General features: G+C 41.1%; 1 protein-coding gene across 1 annotated transcript in view; it reads left to right on the top strand.

Moving 5' to 3' along the window:
- The window catches only part of FYB2 (FYN binding protein 2), a gene marked incomplete at its 5' end in the record, with an annotated part of 107,208 nt that overhangs the window by 40,176 nt on the left and 45,186 nt on the right, over positions 1 to 21,846 (top strand). The window contains 3 exon segments of the mRNA XM_081058040.1: positions 5,096 to 5,837; positions 8,907 to 9,065; positions 10,834 to 10,867. Of these exon segments, the coding sequence (XP_080914166.1) occupies positions 5,096 to 5,837; positions 8,907 to 9,065; positions 10,834 to 10,867 (935 nt within the window).

The following is a 21,846-nucleotide window of genomic DNA, read 5'->3' on the forward strand; positions in this document are numbered from 1 at the left end:
TTAGCCTGGAGGAGTGGCTTAACTTAATTGATCTCAACCTCTGGGGTGGTTGCCTATCAGCTTGATAATGACCTTCTAAAGATTTAAAATATGAACCATCTGCAAATCAGATGACTTCAGTGTTTTCCAAAGGATTTTTCTTTACATTGACTCTTAGCATTAATAGTTGGTCTGTGACAGAATCCCAGAGTGCAGTTTCCAGGCTCTCGACCTCACGTGGGAAGGTGCTGCCTCGGGTAGTAGATGGCCATCAACTGGGATTAGATGGCCATCCACTGTAACCAGTTAGCCATTGGCCACTGATACAACTGCCGTGGCTGAGCCAGCAAGTGCGGATTGCGGCTGGCAAGTGCGGTTAGCAAACATATTGTGGATTGCGGATGGTGTGGATCCTACTTCCTATGTCTCACCTGGCGGCCAACAAGACTGGGGTGCAGGAAGACCCCTCGGTGGTGTCCTGGCAGATGTTTGCTTTGTGTCTCGACCAGCCGCCAGCGAGAATATAGTGGTGTGACTCCCCTATCTATGGCTCCGTGGGTGTTCCTTTTGGCCTCACCATATTCTGTGTCCACCCGCCGAGAGCAGGACCAGAGACCCTGCGTGACAGTAAGTAAAATATGATTATGATCGGAATTATCAGCCAGCAAGGGAAGCAAGGTTGCCAGATTCAAAATGTTACATTTAAAAATAGTAATGTCAGGTGAAGGCAATGTTAAGATTTCAGAAAAGGTTAGTCTACTTACAGACAAATGTTGAGCCTTTACCGTCAAAGGAAAACCTAATTCTTGACTATCAGCCTTTAGCACATCGGCAGCCTTTGGCAGTGGCTCTCATGGATGGGGGCGTCCCTTTGTCACAGTCAAACTGTTAACATAAAACCCTAAAGGTCTAAATTGATCACCATGTATTTGAGCAAGCATCTCTAAGGTGTTTCTTTGCCTTTTAAAAAGGACAAAAAGGACAAAAAGGATAAAAAGGACAAAAACAGAAACATAATTGAGACATCCTGAGGCAGAAGGAGACAAGAAGACTGTCTTTTAATTCACTAAAGGCTTCAGTATCTTTTGTCCAATGTAAAAGTTCAGGACTTTCAGCTTTTAAGAGTGGATGTAATTGAGGTTGTGCTGTTACGGAGAAATTTGGAATCTAATTACAACAATATCCAGCAAGCTCTGAAAATCCCCTTAAATGCCTTTAAATTTTTTTTTTCAATTACAATTGACATACAATATTGCATTAGTTTCAGGTGTACAACATAGTGATTAGACATTTATATAACTTACAGTGATCACCCCAATAAGTCTAGTACCCATCTGACATCATACAATATTACAATGTCATTGACTATATTCTCTCTGCGGTACTTTACATTCCCATGACTATTTTTATAACTGCCAATTTGTACTATTTTATTTATTTTATTTTATTTTTCAATTACAGTTGACATTCAATATTATTTTATATTAGTTTCAGGTGTACAGCATAGTGGTTAGACATTTATATAATTTATGAAGTTGTCCCCTTGATAAGTCTTATACCCACCTGGCATCATACATAGTTATTACAATATTATTGACTATATTCCCTATGCTGTCCTTTACTTTTTACATCCCCATGACTTTTTTTCCTTTAAATTAAAGTTTATTGGGGTGACAACCAATTTGCACTTCTTAATCCCTTCGCCTTTTTTACCCAACCCCCCTCACATCTGGCAACCATCGTTTTGTTCTCTATATCTATGAGTCTGTTTTCTTTCTTCACTTATTTTCTTTGTTAGATTCCAAATATAAGTGAAATCATATGGTATTTGTCTTTCTCTGTCTGACTTATTTCACTCAGCATAATACCCTCTAGGTCTATCCACTCTTTTGCAAATCGCAAGATTTCGTGTGTTGTTTTTTTTTTTATGGCTATTATTCCTTTGTATATATGTACCACCTCTTGTTTATCCAGTCATCCCTTGACGGTCACTTAAGTTGTTTCTATATCTTGGCTATTGTAAATAGCACTGCAGTGAACACAGGGGTGCATATATTTTTTCAAATTAGTGTTTTGGATTTCTTCGGATAAGTACCCAGAAGTGGAATTGCTGGTTTATCAGATAGTTCTATTTTTAATTTTTTGAGGAAACTCCATACAGTTTTCCATAGTGGCTGCACCAATTTGCAATCCCACCAACAGTTCATGAGGGTTCCCTTTCCTCCACATCCTCACTAACACCTATTTTTTGTTGATTTATTGATGATAACCATTCTGACAGGTGTGAGGTAATATCTCATTGTGATTTTAATTTGTATTTCTCTAATGATTAGTGATGTTGAGCATCTTATCATATGTCTGTTGGTCATCTATATGTCCTCTGTTCAAGTCCCGTGTCCATTTGTTAATTGGATTGTTTGTATTTTTAGTGTTGAGTTGTATGAGTTTTCTAATAAATTTTGGATATTAACCCCGTATCAAATGTATCATTGGAGACTATCTTCTCCCATTCAGTAGGTTGTCTTTTCATTTTGTTGCTGGTTTCTTTTGCTGTATAAAACCTTTTTAGTTTGATGAGTTCCATTTGTTTATTTTTTCTTTTGTTTCCTTTGCCCAGAGAGATGCATCAGAAAAAAGTATTACTAAGAGCAATGTCAGAGCGTTTATTGCCTATGTTTTCCTCCAGGATTTTTATGGTTTTGGGTCTTTACATTTAAGTCTTTAATCCATTTTGAGTTTCTTCTTTTATATGGAGTAAAAAGATGGTCCAGTTTAATTTTTTTTTGCATGTATCTGTCCAGTTTTCCCAACACCATTTATTGAATAGACTGTCTTCACCCCATTGTATGTTCTTGCCTTCTTTGTCATAGACTAATTGACCATATAAGAGTGTGTGTGTGTGTGTGTGTGTGTGTGAGAGAGAGAGAGAGAGAGAGAGAGAGAGAGACAGAGAGAGAGAGAGAGAGAGAGAGAGAGAGAGAGAGTCAGAGAAAAGAACATTCAAATAAGCTCCCAGACACCTGCTTTATGTTTCTTGTTCAATTTTCCTCCCTTCCTGAAACTTCAGAGAGCAGGTGTGAGTCAACTGTAAACACAGTGAGAAAAGGTCACCCAATATTCCCTGGGCTGACAAAATCAGAAGTCACTAGCATGGAGAATGTTTGTATACATAAAATTAAGACCTTTAATGATCAGGAGAAGATGGTGTCTCTTACTTTTTAAAAAGTCTCCATTAGATGTTCTCCCACACTCTACTTCTACCCCCTCCTATCTTTTGAAGACAAAACATAACAAAGTGTACTTAAAAATAAATTAGAGGGCCGGCCCGGTGGCTCAGGCGGTTAGAGCTCCATGCTCCTAACTCCGAAGGCTGCCGATTCGATTCCCACATGGGCCAGTGGGCTCTCAACCACAAGGTAGCCGGTTCAACTCCTCGAGTCCCGCAAGGGATGGTGGGCTCCGCCCCCTGCAACTAAGATTGAATACAGCACCTTGAGCTGAGCTGCCTCTCGGATGGCTCAGTTGGTTGGAGCAGGGGCTCTCAACCACAATGTTGCCAGTTCAATTCCTCGAGTCCCACAAGGGATGGATGATGGGATGGATGGTGGGCAGCACCCCCTGCAACTATGATTGAACACAGCACCTTAAGCTGAGCTGCCGCTGAGCTCCCAGATTGCTCAGTTGCTTGGAGCACGTCCTCTGAACCACAATGTTGCCGGTTCGACTCCTAGGCTGCGCCCCCTGCAACTATCAACGGCAACTGGACCTGGAGCTGAGCTGTGCCCTCCACAACTAAGACTGAAAGGACAACAACTTGAAGCTGAATGGCACCCTCCACAACTAAGATTGAAAGGACAACAACTTGACTTGGGAAAAAAAAAAAGGCCTGGAAGCACACACTGTTCCCCAATAAAGTCCTGTTCCCCTTCCCCAATAAAATCTTAAATAAATAAAATCTTAAATAAATAAATAAATAAATTAGAGCTAGTGAAAGAAAGGGGGGAGCTATGGGAAGAGCACCTAGCAGGAGTCATGCCTAATCCTGCCTACCTAGACCACCAAGTTACTGTACAATTTTGCACATATCCCTTCCTCTGCCCCAAGGGTTGGGCTGCTATTGCTACCACTATTTTCATATACTGAATTTGAGCTGAATTTAGAAGAAAGAATACAATCTCTCAAGGGGAATCAAAAAAATACAAGAAGATCATCTAGCGTCTTACAAATAGCTTTCATTTATCACGGCTTACTGTGTGTCAGACACTGTTCTGAACACTTTACATAGGGTAGCCCTTATCCTTCCACCACTTGGCAGTTTATTTTTATGATGAGACTGTACTGCTAATACCAAGTTTCCCAAAGTATTTGCCTAGATGATAAAGAGCAGAGTCAGAATTTGAACAGAAACTTGTCTACTTCCAAAGTTTGCTCTTTTCTCTATCCAATGGTGTTAAATTCAACAGCAAAGTTATAAAGAGCTATGGAAGCACCAAGGAAACAGGGAAGAAGTCAGTTCTCCCTGTCATCCCCAGGGAAATGGAGAAGGTGGGCATTAAGGTTTCAAGAAAGCAGTTGAAGTAGATGGGGGATGCATTCTGTGAAGCAAGAACCTATAAGTACAGTCAGGGTGGGGGACAATACAAAGTTTCTCAGAAAACCGTAAACAATCCTGTTTGGTTTCAGGGGAGTTGTTGAGCTATGGCTGGCGATCATAATTCCACCATCTTTGAGATCATAGTTCCACCACATTGTGAAGAACCTTGAATGCCATACTGAGGGGTTTATAATTTATTTGTAGAGGCAGGAGGGAACCTTCCTGTACAAATAAGTGTGCTTCGGGGGGTTTATTACCAATTGTGAATACTTTCTCCTTTATAAGTGTTGTTTGTATGCTGTGAAGAAATTAAACATATCTGAACTATTTCAAAGAGGAAACGATTGTTTTTATTCCATCTCACATAGACAATAGTATTACTGGCCAATACTTCTCAACGGGTAATAGATGGCATTACACCAGCACTTAGAGCCCACTAGCATGCTTAGTGAAGTCAGCTAATCATGCTGTGGTTTTTTTTCCTATACTAATGAGACATTTCTATTTTCTTTTGTGCTTTAGGAAAGATTAAGAAACTTCAAGGAACTCCAAGCTAAATTTCAAAAGCTTGATGAGCCATCTCTTCCAGAACCTACTAAATTCCCAGCAGGTGTTTCTCAAAAGGGTGACATTGGAAGCACACAGTCAGCAAGGATTTTGGCCAATGGGAAACCCCTCTCATCCAACCACAGTCAGCCCTCACCATATTGTCCCAGTGGTGAACTCCAGCCTCTTAAACTCCAGAAAATGAAGTTGACCCAGAGGAGCGAGACTCAGGAATGTTCTAATTCCCCAGGACCTCCGGGAAGGTCTACTGGTTCTGCAGTAAATACACAAAAAGCTTCTTTGCTTTTAGACATGAATCAGTCAAATGCTGAGATGACCGATAAGAAAGTAGTGAGGACCAGTAGCTTCAGAGACAAGCTCTGGAACTGGGAGAAGGTTTCATCTCAGACAAGTGAAACGTCACCAGCCTTTCTCCTTGCCAATTGTGGAAGTAGAGCCTTCCATCTGGAAGAGCAGAAAAGCATGGGGCTTACCCTAAAGGAGCCCAGGCAAAAGCTGGAAATAAAAGGAGCCCAGACTCTTCCTTCCCAGGGGCACTTGATGGTTCAAAGAAAATCACATGCTGCCCCTGAAGATCCCACTTTTTCACTTTCTCAACATGGAGGGAAGAGCCTAGAAAACACTAGTCCCAAGAGGAGCCCAGCAGCAAGGACCTGCCAGCCTATCTACGAGAGTGAGCTCATCAGCCACACCCCAGGTGAGAAATCTAATTCCCACAGTTCTGGGGGCAATGCTCACTGTGTTTTTCTAAGTTAAAACTTGCTGAGTTGGGAAGGTCACATTTGCAACCTTGTCAATGTTTGCTCCAACTCCACCACAAGTATTCTAGGCCCATCTGCTGAATTGTAATTTCAGGTAAAATGATTCATCTCCCAGAATTATATTATGAGACCATTTGGGCAAACTTGGATAAGAATCCTAGCTCTACATCTTATAAGATGCGTGAACGTGTGCAGTATGTTTAACTTCGTAGAGCCTCATCTGTTCTCCGATAGATCAGATTCATTGTCCATCTTCTCTGTCTTAGTAAACAGCACAACCATCCTCCTGGTTCAACTCCAGCCGTCCTACAGTGGCTCTTGTGATTTGGTCCTTGCCTACCTTTCTTACACTCTCCTCTCTCCCCACATTGGCATTCTTGTTATTACTTAGATATACCAAGCTGGTTCCACCCCAGGGCCTTTGCACTTGCTGATCTCTCTGCCTGGAACACAGTTCCCCCAGGTCTTTGATGTCTCACTCCCTCACTCCATTAGGGTCTCTGCTCATTGTCACCTCCTGTGAGTTGACCTTCTGGATTGTTCTATCTAAAATAGCCACCCTACCTCCATCACTCTCATTTTCTTACATTAGTTTGGTTTTCTTCATATCACTTATCTTTATGTGGTATATTATGTATTTGTTTGTTTACCTCAGTAAAATATAAGTTACATGAGCCTAAAAACTGTCTTCTTTACCACCATATTCCCAGCACCTAGAAGAACAAGGCCAAGTTCTGTAGGTCCTCAAAACATGTGTTGAATGATTGAATGAATGGAGAGATGGGGTAGATGGATGGATCTCCTGCTTACCATCTTATGTGGCTTCTCTTTGCACTTAGAATAGCATCTTCATTACTTACTACTTATTGCATGACTCTGCTTCTTTGGGTCCCTGCTTATGTTTCTGACTTACCTCCTACCTCTCTTTCCCTGGCTCACTATGCCCATAGTCAACACACTGGATTTCTTCCAGTTCCTTGAAAAGATTTTGTTATGACTCAGGACTTTTAACATTGCTGTTCCTTCTTCCTTAAAAACTCTTTTCTTTGACTTTTGTATAGGCTCATTGAGTTCTCAATTCAAATGACACTTTCCCAGGTAGTTGTCTCTAGCCTCTCTATCTAAACACCACTACCTCACCACCAAGAGTTTGCACATTTTTATATTATCCTGTTTTATTTCCTTTACAGAACTAATAGAATTCTATAATTATCTTGTTTGTTTCTTTACATGTTTATCATCAGTCTCCTCCTATTGGAATGAAAATTCCGGAGGCTTAGATTGTGTCTGTTCTTTTTCTTTTTTATTATTTTAAAATTTTTATTGGGGAATATTGGGGAACAGTGTGTTTCTCCAGGGCCCATCAGCTCCAAGTTGTTGTCCTTCTATCTAGTTGTGGGGGACGCAGCTCAGCTCCAAGTCCAATGGCTGTTTTCAATCGAACCGGCAACCGTGTTGTTCAGAGCTCCACTCTAACCAAAAGAACCATCCGGCCGCCCTGGATTGTATCTGTTCTTGTTCTTAACTCTATCCCCAGCCCCCAGAACCATGCCTAGAATATAGTAGAAAAATAGTTCTTAATGAAGAGATGGGAAGGGAGGGAGGATGAATGGGAGGAAGGGTAAACAGGAAGAAAGAAGAAAAATAGATTACCTACCTGGTGGAGATGTTGAGAGAATTAATGGAGATAACCATGTAAACCTCTGAGCACAGTGCCTGCTAAAAATTAGAAGCCCAATTAGTAAGTGATCATTCATTTTCACTCTATCTTCTCCTTAATTTCATAAAGACTGAAATTACTGGCATTAGGACTTTTAATTAAAGTCTAAGAAGAGGAGAACTTTGGCCCTGCTGGGAAGGGAAAAAAGAATCCCTCCCTCTCCCCTTGCAGAGGATAGCAGGGCTTTGAGAAAGTTGCATGGGGTGATTTGTGAAACACTTGTCAACTTTAGGTTTACCATGTGGTCAACCACTGTATTATGTAAACCAAAAATCAGGGGACTTGGATAACATAAGATTTTGTGCTGTTTTTAGTGTAAGAGACAGATATGATTTTCATATATAATACCGGAGTTTCTGTTGGAATTTGGCTATTAGTGCAGAAGTGTACAATATATGAAATTGGGACTGCCCTAGAAGGACACAAACCCCACAGGACCCATGTACCAAGGTCAGCCTTCAAGGCTGTCCTAGGCTGAGTGTGGACTTCAGAGATCAATTCTTACTCCATGTATAGCACCCATATTATATGTTATTTGTCCGTCATAAGTGCCTGAAGAATCCTTTTAAGGAAGAGTCATTGTCAATTTCTTCTGAAGCAGGCCCTGTACTTCATGCTGGAAGGAGATCAATATATCCTAGTCCTTGCCCACAAGGAGCCTACCTTCAGTCAATGGGCAGCCCCTCTATTACATCCCATCACTTCTGGAGAGCTGTTAACAATGTACTATAGGGATAGAAAAGAAAGAGTGGTTGAATTCGTCCTTGATTTCTGGTAGAAATCAAAAAAAGCTTTCTAGAGGAAGTGTCATTGGAACAGGGTCTTAAAGAATCGAAGTTTGGCAGCAGAGAAGTGAGGGAACAGCATTCTGGAACCAGGAATGGCACGAACAAAATCTTGGACGTATGAGAGCTTTTCCAGGCTTTTAAAATTAAATCTGGAGAATTGAGAAGTCAGTGGTGTGAGTGAAAGATGTTTGGGCTTCGGGTCGGAGAGAGGATGTTACATGTGGTAAGAAAAGAATCTGGAAATGTCCATTGAGGCCATGTGCTGTTTAAGTGCCAGAGGAGAGAGTGAACAAATGTCATCCCGAGGAAATCAGGCTTCGTCCTCTCGGTAGCAGGATGGTGACAAGATCGGGTTTGCACTTTGATTTTGACACTCTGGCTACTGGGAAGAGAATAGATTAGAGGAGAGTGAGACTGAGGTAAGAAAACTGGTCATTTTTACCCTATAAGACATAAAGTAGAAATAATAATGCACATTTTGGACTGTTTGTGCTCAGAAAATCAGCCAGATATCAAGCATCACCAGCTTCCCAAAATGAAGCCACTGCCTTCCATGGAGTTTCTGGGTCCTCCTCCCACAAAGCCGCCAAGACCCCCAGCTGTGAACCTCCAAGTCTTCCAGGGGCAGACAGCTGTTTCGAAGACCTACAGGGAAGGTGAGGAAATGCACAGGGCCCCACACGTGGCCAGCCAATCAGCCGCAGGAGTCACGGATGCAGGGCCTGTATCCCCCAGTCACCTCCCGCTCCGCATCAGTTCCCAGGTGACAATGCCGAACTGCTATTCCATGGGACTGGACATCCATCACTGCTTATTCTCTCATAGAGACCCTGGCAGCTTGCCTGTGAAATGACAAATCTGCAGGACTTGGCCCCTTATCGCTCCTGGGCCAGCCTGCTTCCCCTGAGAGCATTGCATTTGATCACTGGGAATCTGTCCAAGAGGAAGAAAATGAAAAGGAACAGGGCAGGGAAGCAGAGAGCCTTTGTGTTTCCTACAAAGCCTGTGTTGTCAACACACCCAGTGCAGTAGAAGAGGGGGAGGGAGTGAAAAGGGAGGAAGTCTGTGTGAACTCGACCTGCGATCATTATGGGGGTCCCTCAGGCCTCTGTGGTCTGCCTTTAGTGATTAATTGAGGGGCTCCCACCCTGCCCCCGCTGGTCCTTTCAGGGATGGAAGCATCCTTGGAAGCCATTTCTCTGTGCTATTCCGTATCTCCCTCTGCTAAGTACAGGAGCACCTTCTCATGCCCTCTCTACCTCCACCACACTCTGATCCTGATGGCATTTTAAATACCTTTGCTTCTGTTTGCTCTAATGAAGTGCAAGGTGAACATACACTTTGGGGTGATATGTAGCACTGCACTAACCTTTGTTTTGCTGTGGCCATGAGTGCCCGCAGATGGTACACTAAGTGGGCTAAATCTTGTTCATTAATTGTTCATTTGACTGCTTTGGGCAATCGCATGGTTAAGTTTCTTTCACTCAGTGGTTCTCAAACTTTAGCATGCATCAGAATCACCAAGAAGACTTGTTAAAACGTAGATTGCTGGGCCCCAGTCCCAGAGTTTCTGGTTCAGTTGGTCTGGGTTGTGTGGCTGAGAATCGGCCTTTCTAACAAGTTCCCAGGGGGTGCTGCTGCTGCTGGGACCACACTTTAGGAACCATTGCTCTAAGTCATCTTAAGTCTTATCCTCAAAGAAAATTCTATCTAGAGAAATAGAGCTTTTATAAGCATACTTTAATAATATGGCCACCTCCGAATCAGAGAAGGCTAAGTACGATTTTATAAACATTAAATAATTCCCGCCATTCCTCTGAAAGGGAAAAAGGTTGTCAGAGAACATAGAAGAAAGCACTAAATCTTTTGTCATAAATCAGGCTTTGTAAATCCCAGTTCCTCCACTCACTAGCTATTTAAATGTGGGCTTGTCCCTCACTGAGCTGCGCCATCCTTCCCTGTAAATGGAGATGATAACACCCCACTCGCAGGATTATTGTGAGGAGAAATGAAAGATACGAGACATGGAAAGACTTTAAACTAATTGGCACACTAGTCAGTGCTCAATACATGCAATTTGGCTTTATTTCGAGCATGAATCGGGCAGCTACACGCTCTTTGCCCAAGCCCTGGGATAGGTACACGAGATTAAGAGAGAAACGCAACAGAAGTACCAGTGCTCCAGGAGGTCAAAGTCTAAAGCAAGAGATTATGCTCATGATTAAGCACCATAAAGTATGGGTGAGGGCTGCAATGCAGGATGGAGGGTTCCCTGGATGCCAGGGGAAGGGGAGGCTTGCAGCACAGATGAGTTACCACTCCGTATTTTGTCCCTGGAGTCAGGTCATTGCATAAACATAATTCGTTTTAATCAGGCTGTTGCTAATGCCTCTTTCTCACTCTGCCTTTTTTTTTCCCTTGCAGCAGCTGTGGAAGAAGGTTACCTGCCTCCAGAGAGGTGAGTAGCTGTTTCTTAATTGTGCAGGAGTGCAGACCACCAACGAGGCTGCTGAGCCTGCCCAGAACAAGCCAGAAGCACAGGCCAGGTGTTGGTATTTCTCAGAAGGGTTGCGGGAAGAGCAGATTTATAAGTAACAAACTGCAATTTTTGATTTAGATGAGAGATTAAATAAACTGCATTTAACAGCCCTGCTGACATTAAGTTGCAAAGATGGTCCTCTGAGGTACTTTTATTTATTGTACAGTTGGGGTCAGTAAATTGAAACATTAGCTTCCATAGTAATAAATCAAATTAGAAGCCATAGAATGCTGAGGGCAGCTGGTGCAGGGTTAGGAATTGGCAGTGGGACAAAGGACCTATTTTTGGTGCACTCATTCTAAGAATTTTGCCATGGAAATGTCAGTTCCTTAATTCCTTCAATCAAATACTATCTATTGAGCCCCTTGAAGTGTGTCATGCATTAAGCCTGCTGCTTTACACAGATTTCCTCATTTCATCTTCTCAAGAAGGCTGCAAAGTTGCTGCCATTGTACAATCCTCATTTCACAGCTAAAGACACTCGAGCTCAGAAAGTTTGTCATTTGCAGAGCTGTGATTCTAACCCAGGTATGCCCAAACTATCATCTGAATTGAGATATAATTGACATGCAACGTGCGTAAGCTTGAGGTATATAACCTGTTGGTTTGATACATCTATATATTGCAATATGATTGATTAGTATAGTAGCTTTGGCTAACACCTTTATCACCTCACATAGTTATTATTCCCTTTTTGTACTGAAAACAGTTACGATCTAGTTCTCTTAGCAACTTTGAAGTTTATAATACAGTTTTTTTTTTTTACTATCATCACTATGTCATGCCATAGATCTCCAGAACTTATTTATATACTAGTTGCAAGTTTGTACTCTTCAACCACAGCTCCAATTCCCCCAATCCCTGGTAACCAGTGATCTATTCTCTAGTTTTACAAGTTCAGTGGGTGGGTGGACAAATGGACGAACCAATGCATGTTTATATAGAGCTACAACATGATTGAAAGCGAGGCAGTAGTACTAAAGAGGAGGATATAAGCAGATAAAAAGTATTCTGATATGAGAAAATAAGAGAGGAGTTTGGATCCTGAGGTGTAGTCAGTGCCACGCTAAGGAGTTTGCACTTCATCTGTCAGGGATAAGAAATTAATCTGAACAATAAATGCCACGATGCTAAGCAGCCTTAGATACAACTTCCATGGACACTGGCACTTGTTTGAGAAGAACATTTCCATGTTCATGGTATTAATCTTCAATATAGGTACTAGAAATAGAGTATGTAGGATCTTAATACTGAAAAGGGGCCCTGGCAATTATCTGATGTAGCCAAGTAATATAGCATAATGGTAACACAAACCTGGCGTTTTAATCCGTGCCTTACCACTTAAATACCTATGTAACCTTGGGTGTAACCTTGGACAAATGCCTTAATCTCTGCACACCTCAGTTTCTACTTACGAGTGTACAATGGGATATTGTAGGACCTAACTCATACAACTGTGGTGAGAGTTAAATGAAATAATGATTAAGTGTTTAGCACAGTGCCTAGTGTCTACCGAGTGTTCAAAGAGCTTGCATACCGATTATCTAACCTCCCACCAAATGCAGGAATGCACTCTCAGAACTTTAGCCTCTTCAAAAATTCTTTTCTCATTACGGGGAGAATCCAGTGTTTTTCTTTTTGGGGCCAGATGTTACTCATTTAAAATATATTTATTGAGCCTCTACTCTTATAGACATTGAGAGTACAACAGTGTATACAGGAAACAAAAATATCTTACATGCACGTGCACACACTTATGTTGGTTTGTTTGCTTGTTTGTTTATTCAAAAGTCCTTGAATTTGAGCTAGAAAAACAGATGACCCCTCATCCCCGACTCCCAGCCATCTGTCCACAATGTATACATTGTCTTTACCTATAAAGACGATGTGTACATTGTTTTTACCTCTTCTTTACATGACAGTTCTTAAAACATCTAAGGATTACATTCTTCTCCAAACTAAAATTCTCACTGTTTGCAACCATTGTTCACAAAACAGGAATCTTTGTGTTTTAGCTGTTTCTATGGATGCTATACATATTTTAATTCCCTTTTTATAAAATCAGTGGATGTACAATAGCCACTTTTATTCCTGAGTGCCTTCATATTGTATACTAAATATATGAGAAGTCACGTTGTGTAATGAAACAAGTACAGGTCTGGAATCAGATTCGCCAGGTTCAAACCCTTCCTCTGTACTTCAGACAAGTCTTTTCTTAACAGATCAGAGCTGTGAAATACACATCTGTAAAGTGAACACAATTGTATGTACTTCACTGATTGCCTTGAAGACCAAACGAAATAAATTGTATAAAGCGTGGCGTACTCAGAAGATGCTTGATGAGTCTTAGTTTCTTCAACCCTTGGCCTCTCCATCTCTTGTTATCTCCAGAATATTAATATGTCATTTGTTCCCAGTAATGAAATTACTCTTTGGAGATTATTCTTTGCCATCACTCTTTCATGTGAACCAGGATTGCCGGCATCCCTTTTGAACAGCAGCCCTTATTTGTGTGAGCAAAGTAGGCTAATCCCAGAGCAGCCATCAGCATTGGGGCTCTCTCCGTCCTTAGTAGAGCTGGCTAATATTTTATCCGTTTAGCTATAAATATGGCTTTTCTCCCATTAAAAAGTGTTACAGCGTACTTCTGACTCAGGGAATCTCAGACAAGATGCTAAGGAAGGAAGAGGTTCTTTATGTCACTAGTAGAAAAGATTTAGATAGCATAGTGTCTCTATAGAGTCTTGGGGTGGATCTCAGGAGTCTACTGTTTTCTCTCCTGAACTCTTTAATTTTGTGTTTTTGTTTTGACGATAGTCTTTGAAAGATAATATAAGCCTATTTTGAATCTTTGGTGTGACCTCTTTCAACCTAATACTTTGGAACATGCTTTTGTGTTTGTGTTTTTGATATTTCTACCCCATACAGACTGGGAAATACAAATGCCTCCTAGGGCTGGGCAGATTATGTGACTGTGTGTAGGACTTGTGTTAGACCACGGGGAAGAGTAGATGCTGTGGAAGTGGGGACTAAATGCCTTATATAAGACATTCAAGTAGAACATGCTAATAGCAGAGCAACGACACTGTGGTCAAATGAAACATATCTGTTGTCTTTATTTCAATCATGGTAAATATTATAAAGAATTTTTTTTAAGTATTAGGATAGTAACTAGGGATTGAGAGTGCAATAAAGGAAGTGTAGGATGTTCAGGAAAGGTCTCTCTAAGGTGGTGACATTTAGATTGAGACCTGAATGATGGAGGACCCAGTCATGGAAGGTCTAGGAGAAGAACACACCAGGAGAGGGAACAGCTGATATAAACAAGGGTGTTCTCCCTTCCTACAATTTAAGGAGCCAGAAAGGAGGGGAGCATAGCTAAAACACAGTGCACTAGGGGAATGGGTGGTGGTGGTGACATCTTGTGCACCATGGGATGAATTTGGATTTTGCTCTAAATACATTAGGAAGCCATAGGAGAATTTTAAGGCAGGCAGTGATGTGAGCTAACATTTATTTTGTAAAATCTATTCTGGATGCTGTATAAATAATACCTTTAGTGGGGAAACTGGAAAAAGGAAAGACAGCCAAGGAAGCCACTGCAACAACATAACAATGATAATAACATTAAAAAGAGCAATCCAGGGGGGGCCAAATGGTTCAGTTGGTTAGAGCATGAGCTCTTAGCAGCAGGATTGCTGGTTCGATACCACCATTGTTCATTGAGCTGCGCCCTCCACAACTAGATTGAAGACAATGAGCTGCCACTGAGCTGTTGGAAAGGCATCCAGATGGCTCAGTTGGTTAGAGCACGAGCTCTCAACAACAAGGTTGCCGGTTCAATTCCCACATGGGATGGTGGGCTGCGTCCCCTGCAAGTAAAGATTTAAGACAGCGACTGGACTTGGAGCTGAGCTGCCCCCTCCACAGTTAGATTGAAGGACAGTGACTTGGAGGTGATGAGCCCTGGAGAAACACACTGTCCCCCAATATCCCCTACTAAAGAGAGGGAAAAAAAAGTAATCCACATGTATATAGTGTCTGTTCTAAGTACATATATGATTTATGACATCTTTAAGAAGTGGATGAAACCATCCCATTTTATAGATGAGGAAACGAAATCATAGAGAGGTGAAATAACAACATGCACAAGGTGCTAGAAATGAAGACAAAAAAATTAATAAATTCAATTTATATTTGGGAGAAAAGCCAGCCATTTCTGGATCAGCCATGGGGAGGGAGACGTGAGAGAAAGATTGGACTCTAGGACCGCTTCTGCGTGATTTGGTTTCTATCCCTGTTGATATGAACACGTGCGGAGTACTTGGCCCATCACCAGTGCTCAGTACAAGACTGCTCCTTCCTGAAAGCTATTTGGGATTTCTTTCTACTTGGCAAAACAAAAGAAGTCCATGTGCCTTTGTGCATATAAGATCAGAATCTCCAAGGCTGGTTTTCAAGCTGTTCGCTGCTACAGTGCTCTTTGCTGAGTGGCTGTGCTTTACGTCCTTGTGCCTGGCATAGATCTGCTCTGACTGCCCGGCAGCCAAGCAGACTCCTCACATGACATCTGGTGAAAGTGGGCTGCAAGACCCCCGTGTGCTAAACAGAATTGCTATGGGGCAAGAATGAAGACAAGGACATTTTTCAAGCCTGTACATAGAATATTCAGGTGTCTTCAGCTTCAGCCCTTCAATAACTTATTATCCCTTCTCAACTGGGTTTCAGGGACACAAGGCCGCTATCTAGCCTGTCTTTCACAAGGCAGGAGCAGTGAATTTACTTAGGGTTTTTCTCTTCTTTTGTGTTTTCGAGTATTCCTCCTTTTCAAAAAAATCACCTAAAGATTCTACGTATTGAGCACTTTCCATCGACCACACCTTATGCCCTCTATTTATGTCAACTCTCCCATCTTAAAACTCCCAACTACACCTACCCCATACTGGATAGCTGCAACTGGATCCGTACTACCAGGGCTTAGCAGGTCAGCCTGGCTCCAGACCATGGCCTCTCAACCACCACTTCCAGCTGCCTTATTACAGATTCACGTGAGATCTTTACTTATGATGAGAGAAGGCAAGGTTGAATAGACTCATGGCCTGCTCCACAAATTGAGCCTGGACATTTTCCAGGCCCATGTTCTTCAATGCCTGCATTAAAATTTCATTTTCTATCACAGCAGAAAGAGCTGTGTAAGGGAAGCTGGCCAGGGTGGAGCAAAAGTATGAAAGCATCTGGAACCAAGTCTTGTCTTCTCTCGTAATGGCATTCAAATGATGAGTTCGAAAAAGTCATGATTTATGAAGAAATGAAACAACCACAAGTTGCAGACTGGGAGCCTAGTTTTGTACATAGAAAGAAAGGTACAAAGAAAGGTTGAATAGAAACTAATCTTTGAGTATCACTCCATTACCCAGCCCTCTACATCTATCAGAATCATCTTAGCACCATGACCCTCTCAGGAGGGTAAAATTAATATTCCTAGTTTGTAGATGAAAAACCAAGGGCTCAGAGGCATTTCATGACTTTCCCTAAAGTCCAAGATAATGCAGGGCTTATCCAGAATGTGAATTCAGGACTATATGTTTATAAAGATTTTCAGCTATGCTGTTTTTTCTCAGAATTTTCAACATAAAGGATTTGGGGAGATAACTATTAGACTGTAAACTCCATGAGGGAAGCACTGTCTGACTTTCTCACCTTAGTTTCCCCAGGAAGTTGACATGCAAGTAATTCTTTAAAGAATAAGTAATAGACCAAAGGAGTGACATATACTGATTGATGGGGGCCTAGATTGGCAGATAGAATGATGTTCTCTTCCATGAGCTTTTGTATAAATAAACATTCCAAGACTGTGTTATCTTTATTTTTGCATTAATTTGCATATGCTATACCATATCCTCTTAATATTAAAACTAAATGATTTGGGCAATCTGAGCTCTTTATTTGCCCTTGCATACCATCTAAGGTCTACTACCATGTGCAGATATGGACTCCCATGAAATCCTCTCTTTCCTCTGTTCTTTCTTAGTCTAGTGTCGAGCAAGTGACACTGTGCCAAGGAGCTTGTCATTATTTTAGCCCTCATGGGAGTCACTGTCCTCTCTTCCCCCTCTTCTGTGGACTCAATACACTTTGAATTCAATATTTATTTTAATCAAACTAATCATTGAGCACTTCGTCTCCATTTTACATTTAGAATAAAATTCAAAGATCACAAACTCTTTACCAGGGCCAAGCAGGTCCTATATGTTCTCCTCTTTACTCTCCACTCTTCACACCTCCCCTAACCTCCTCTCTCCCTTGATCACTGTCTTCAGCCCACTGAGTGGCCTCTGGCTCCTCTTCAAACACAACAAGCAGATTCTTATCAAGTAGAAATAATATCTGGGAGGTGATCATTTTTCTGTGTATAGAGTGGTCTTCTCCCAGATCTTCACCTGATAGTTCCTTCTCATTATTTAGTATTCATTCATTTATTCATTCATTCATACAAGGAATATTTACTGAGCCCCAAGTATGTGCCAGACACTGTTCTAGATGCCAATAATCCAACAGAAAAGAAAACAAAGTGTTTACCCTCATAGAGCGCACATTTCAATTTATCCTCATAGAGCGCACATTTTCAGTTATTCACAAATAAGCAAATACTGATATAATGTAAGGTAAATGCTTCAATGTCAACCTCCCTGACTATAGCTCCTGTTTCCTCTCCCAAGCCACTCTCTATTCAGTATATAAGCCTGTTTTATTCTCCTGTTAGTATTTCTTAATGCTTCAAATGATAATATTTATTCTTCCTGTTTATTTTCTGTTTTATTCAAGACTATAAAAGTCTTGAGTTCAAGGACCTTGTCTATTATTTGCTTTTATATTCTAGAATAGTGCTTGGTGCAGAGGAGGAGCTCAATGGAAAAAAAAAGTGATATCATGTACCTATCCATCGAGGAGTTTCTAGTATTTCTGTGAGCATCACAGGACAATGCAGAGAGCTGGGAGTCAGTGACGTGTCAGCCATTGTGTGAGTCCCTGGACACTCGGCAGTAAGTGATATGTGAGATCCCAGAGCGAGAGAGACAACATGAAACTAACAAAAAAGGAATGAAATGATTTAAAAATTATGTCAACTCTTTCGAATGGTATAAAGCAGAGGGTATGGTCCATAGAAATAGCTGGAGAGGAGGGCTATTTGGAAAAGGTAGCAGGAGAAGGACTTTCTTGAAGGCAACATCTAAGGTGAGACCTGATAGTCGAGAAGGAGCTGGTCATTCCAGCCAGCAGGAACAGCATTTGCAAAGTCCTCGAGGTAGGACAGAGCATGGCATCCTTGCAAAACAGAAAGGGGGGCAGTGGGGTTAGAGGGTAATGAGGGAGGAAGAGGTGGCAGGACAGGAGGATGGAGAGGGTGCTAGGAGTGAGATCATAACGGTGAGGTGTTTGATGGTTTTGTTGTTATTTGTTTTTGAATATAAACCATAGGAAACCTCTGGAGAGTCTTAAGCAGGATTCTGACAAGATCTAAATTATCTTTTTAGAAGATCGTCTTGGCTGCCATGTGAATAGATTGTAGAAGGACCAGAGAGAATGACACTTATTTAGTATTTTAAAGCATAAGTAGAAGTTTGCAAAGAGGACATTGGTGCTAAGGATATTATAAGCAAAGGGAGCATACATACAAAAGCACAGAGGCAGGAGACATCCATAGGTAATTTGACATGATTAGAATGTATAGTGATAGGTGGTGTAACATGTAATAATAGTTCAGCAAATGTTGGCTGAACAGTAAAATGGACTTAGATGGTATTTAGCTGAGACCCAATGATATACAGTCTGTTTTTGTTATTTTCCAGTTTCTTGGGTGTATTTTACCTCCCTATCTAAATTATTATTTTTTTTTGATAGAAGGAATCTAATACTTCTTTCTTACCATAATTGAAATTTGTTTAAATTGAATAACATAGCAGTACTTAAAAATCGGAAGATCCAGGGAATATGTTATAAGAAGTTAAGAGAATAGACTTTTGTGTCAGGTAGCTTTGGATTCATATTTGGAGCTCCTCATATTAGCTGTGTGATCTTAGAAAGTTATTTAATATCTCTGGGCCTCCCATTTCCTCACATGGGAAATGGCCAAATCAATAAGTGCTACCTCCTAGGATTGCTGTAAGAATTGACATAAATATCTGTAATTCTACAAAGTGCCCGGCAGTGTCGTAAACACTTGATGAATGGCAGTGATTTGCCAGGTGTTGGTAGGAGCAGGATGTGTCTGTAAAGAGATCTCGTGCTGTAGGCAGAGGCTGGGAGTCAGGAGACATGGGTCCTAGTAAAGCTGGCCTCTAGCTCAGAGCGTGACCTCGTCTCCCTCTTTTGGGGAGACCTAACCCTAAGCCAATAGGGTTAAGTCTTATGGCCCACATCAAAGCAGACTCCCTGAAATTTGAAATGCAGATATTTTAAAGGTTGACCTTAACAATGTAAACGAGGGCTTGAGGTCGTTTTGTTTTATGCTGCAGAAGTTGCCACTGGATTACTAAGAATCTGCTTTAGCAGTTGCATTAGAAGTCAAATGCTCTTAGAGCCATTCCTAATTTCGCCAGTGGCTTCATTGATGTCACCTGAATCTCAAAATACAGGTTAAATAATACTGCCCTTATTTTATAAGGGATAATGTCAGGCACAAAGAAGAATAGTGACTTGCCCATCACATTTTCCCCACATAAATGGCTAATATAGAGAGGACTTGATTTGTGAGACTGTTGAATCCACCTAACCGAGTTTTGAGAAATAGTATCTAAGACCCACTCATAAGCTCCTTGACCTTCCTCATCATCCTGTGCTTCCTTGTTTTCATTTCACAGTTTCTCCTGGGTTCTAGAGTGACCTGTAGCTCAGAGAAGAGCAATCAGCTAGGAATCACAGGGCTTGGTCTCCAGACCCACTCTGCTCCCTAACCAGAGTGCTGTCTTGGGAGAGTTGCTGAAAGTCTCCAAGCCTCAATTTCCTCACCTGTAGAATGCTTCAAAGTGCTACTGAGAGGGTGAAATGAGATCCTGTACACAACATTAACGTGAATGCAGTCTGTTCAACGAGTGAGTGAGAGTATGTGAGTCAATGACTGAGAAATCTCAGAGCTTCTCTCCTTTTGCATCTTTAGCAGATGTGATCTTTCTCATTATGGTCTTGATTATAGTTTGTTCAGTCCTCTGGGTCCTCTCTGCTATACAGGCCTATGACTTCCTTCTGCGATGACTTCCATCACAGTGGCAGTTGTTCATGCTATGTTAGACTTTAAAGGGTGCCTCCCTTTTGTGAGGTGCTACTGTGTTTCCCCGAAAATAAGACCTAGCTGGATAATCAGTTCTAATGCGTCTTTTGGAGCAAACATTAATATAAGCCTCGGTCTTATATTATATTACAGTATAAAAGACCCGGTCTTATATTATTTTATATAAGACCCAGTATTATATTATATTATATTATATTATATTATATTATATTACATTATATTATTATATTATACCTGATATTATATTATATTATATTATATTATATTATATTATTATACCTGGTCTTACATTATAGTAAAATAAGACTGGATCTTATATTAATTTTTGCTCCAAAACATGCATTAAAAGTGATTGTCTAGCTAGGTCTTATTTTCAGGGGAAAATGAAAGCATAGTAGTTAAGACCCCAGATCCTGGAGTCAAACACCTGGCTTCTGATCTCTGCTCTAACACTTACTTCTCTGTGACCTTAAATTATGTTTCAGTTTTCTCATCTGAATATGAAAAAAATGACAGTATCTACTTCATAGGGTCAAATGAGGATCAAATGAATTCACACATGTAATAGGAACAGTCTGCACACAGGAAGTGCTCAATAATTATTAGCTATTGTTATTGTTTACATGTGCTCCTTATGAATGAGATCAGTGGTTTGACATTGCAGCTTCAGAGTTAACCATGTTACTCTTGAAACTGAGGCCGGAGGAGATGGCAGGTTGTGTAAGGTTCGGTAACACTCTAATAACATTTACCTGGTCATGGTATTAGGGTTCTCCAGAGAAACAGAAGGACATACATGTATATATTTGACTTTGTATAATATATATTATGTGTATAATAGTCATTATTTATTAATTATGAGGAACTGGCTGACATGATTGTGGAGGTCAAGTCCCAAGATGTGTCAGCTGTAAGCTGAAGACTCAGGGAAGTCAGTGGGGTAACTGAGTCTAGGTCAAAGGCCTGAGAACCAGGGGAGCTGATGGCATAAATCCCAGTCCAAGGGCCAGAGAAGATGAGATGAGATGTCTCAGCTCAACAGTGAGGCAGGAAAAAAGGAACAAAATCGTCCTTCCTCACCTTTGTTTCTATTCAGGCCCTCAAGGGATGGCATGATGGCCACCCACACTGGGGAGGGATATGTACTTTACTGGGTCCACTGATTCAAATGTTAATCTCACCCAAAAACACCCTCACAGACAAGTCCAGAAATATTATTTAATCTGGACCCCTGTGGCCAGTCAACTTGACACATAAAATTAACCTTCACAGTCATCATAGGTTTTGTGGACAACAACTGATAGTTACTAGATGAGACGGGGGTTTGGGGGAAAGGTTGAAAAAGGGGAAGGGATTAAGAAGTACAAACTGGTAGTGACAAAATAGTCATGGAGATGCAAAGTAAAGCATAAGGAACATAGTCAATGATATGGTAATAACTATGTATAGTGCCAGGTGGATACTGGACTAGTCAAGAGGATCACTTCTTAAATTATACAAATGTCTAACCTCTATGGCAAACACCTGACATTAATATAAAATAATACTGAATGTTAACTGTAATTGAAAATGTTTTAAAAGGTAGGGGGGAAGATGAAAGGGAATAAGT

The sequence above is a fragment of the Rhinolophus hipposideros genome (genome assembly GCF_964194185.1).
Source record: "Rhinolophus hipposideros genome assembly, chromosome: 8".
Lineage (NCBI taxonomy): Eukaryota > Metazoa > Chordata > Mammalia > Chiroptera > Rhinolophidae > Rhinolophus > Rhinolophus hipposideros.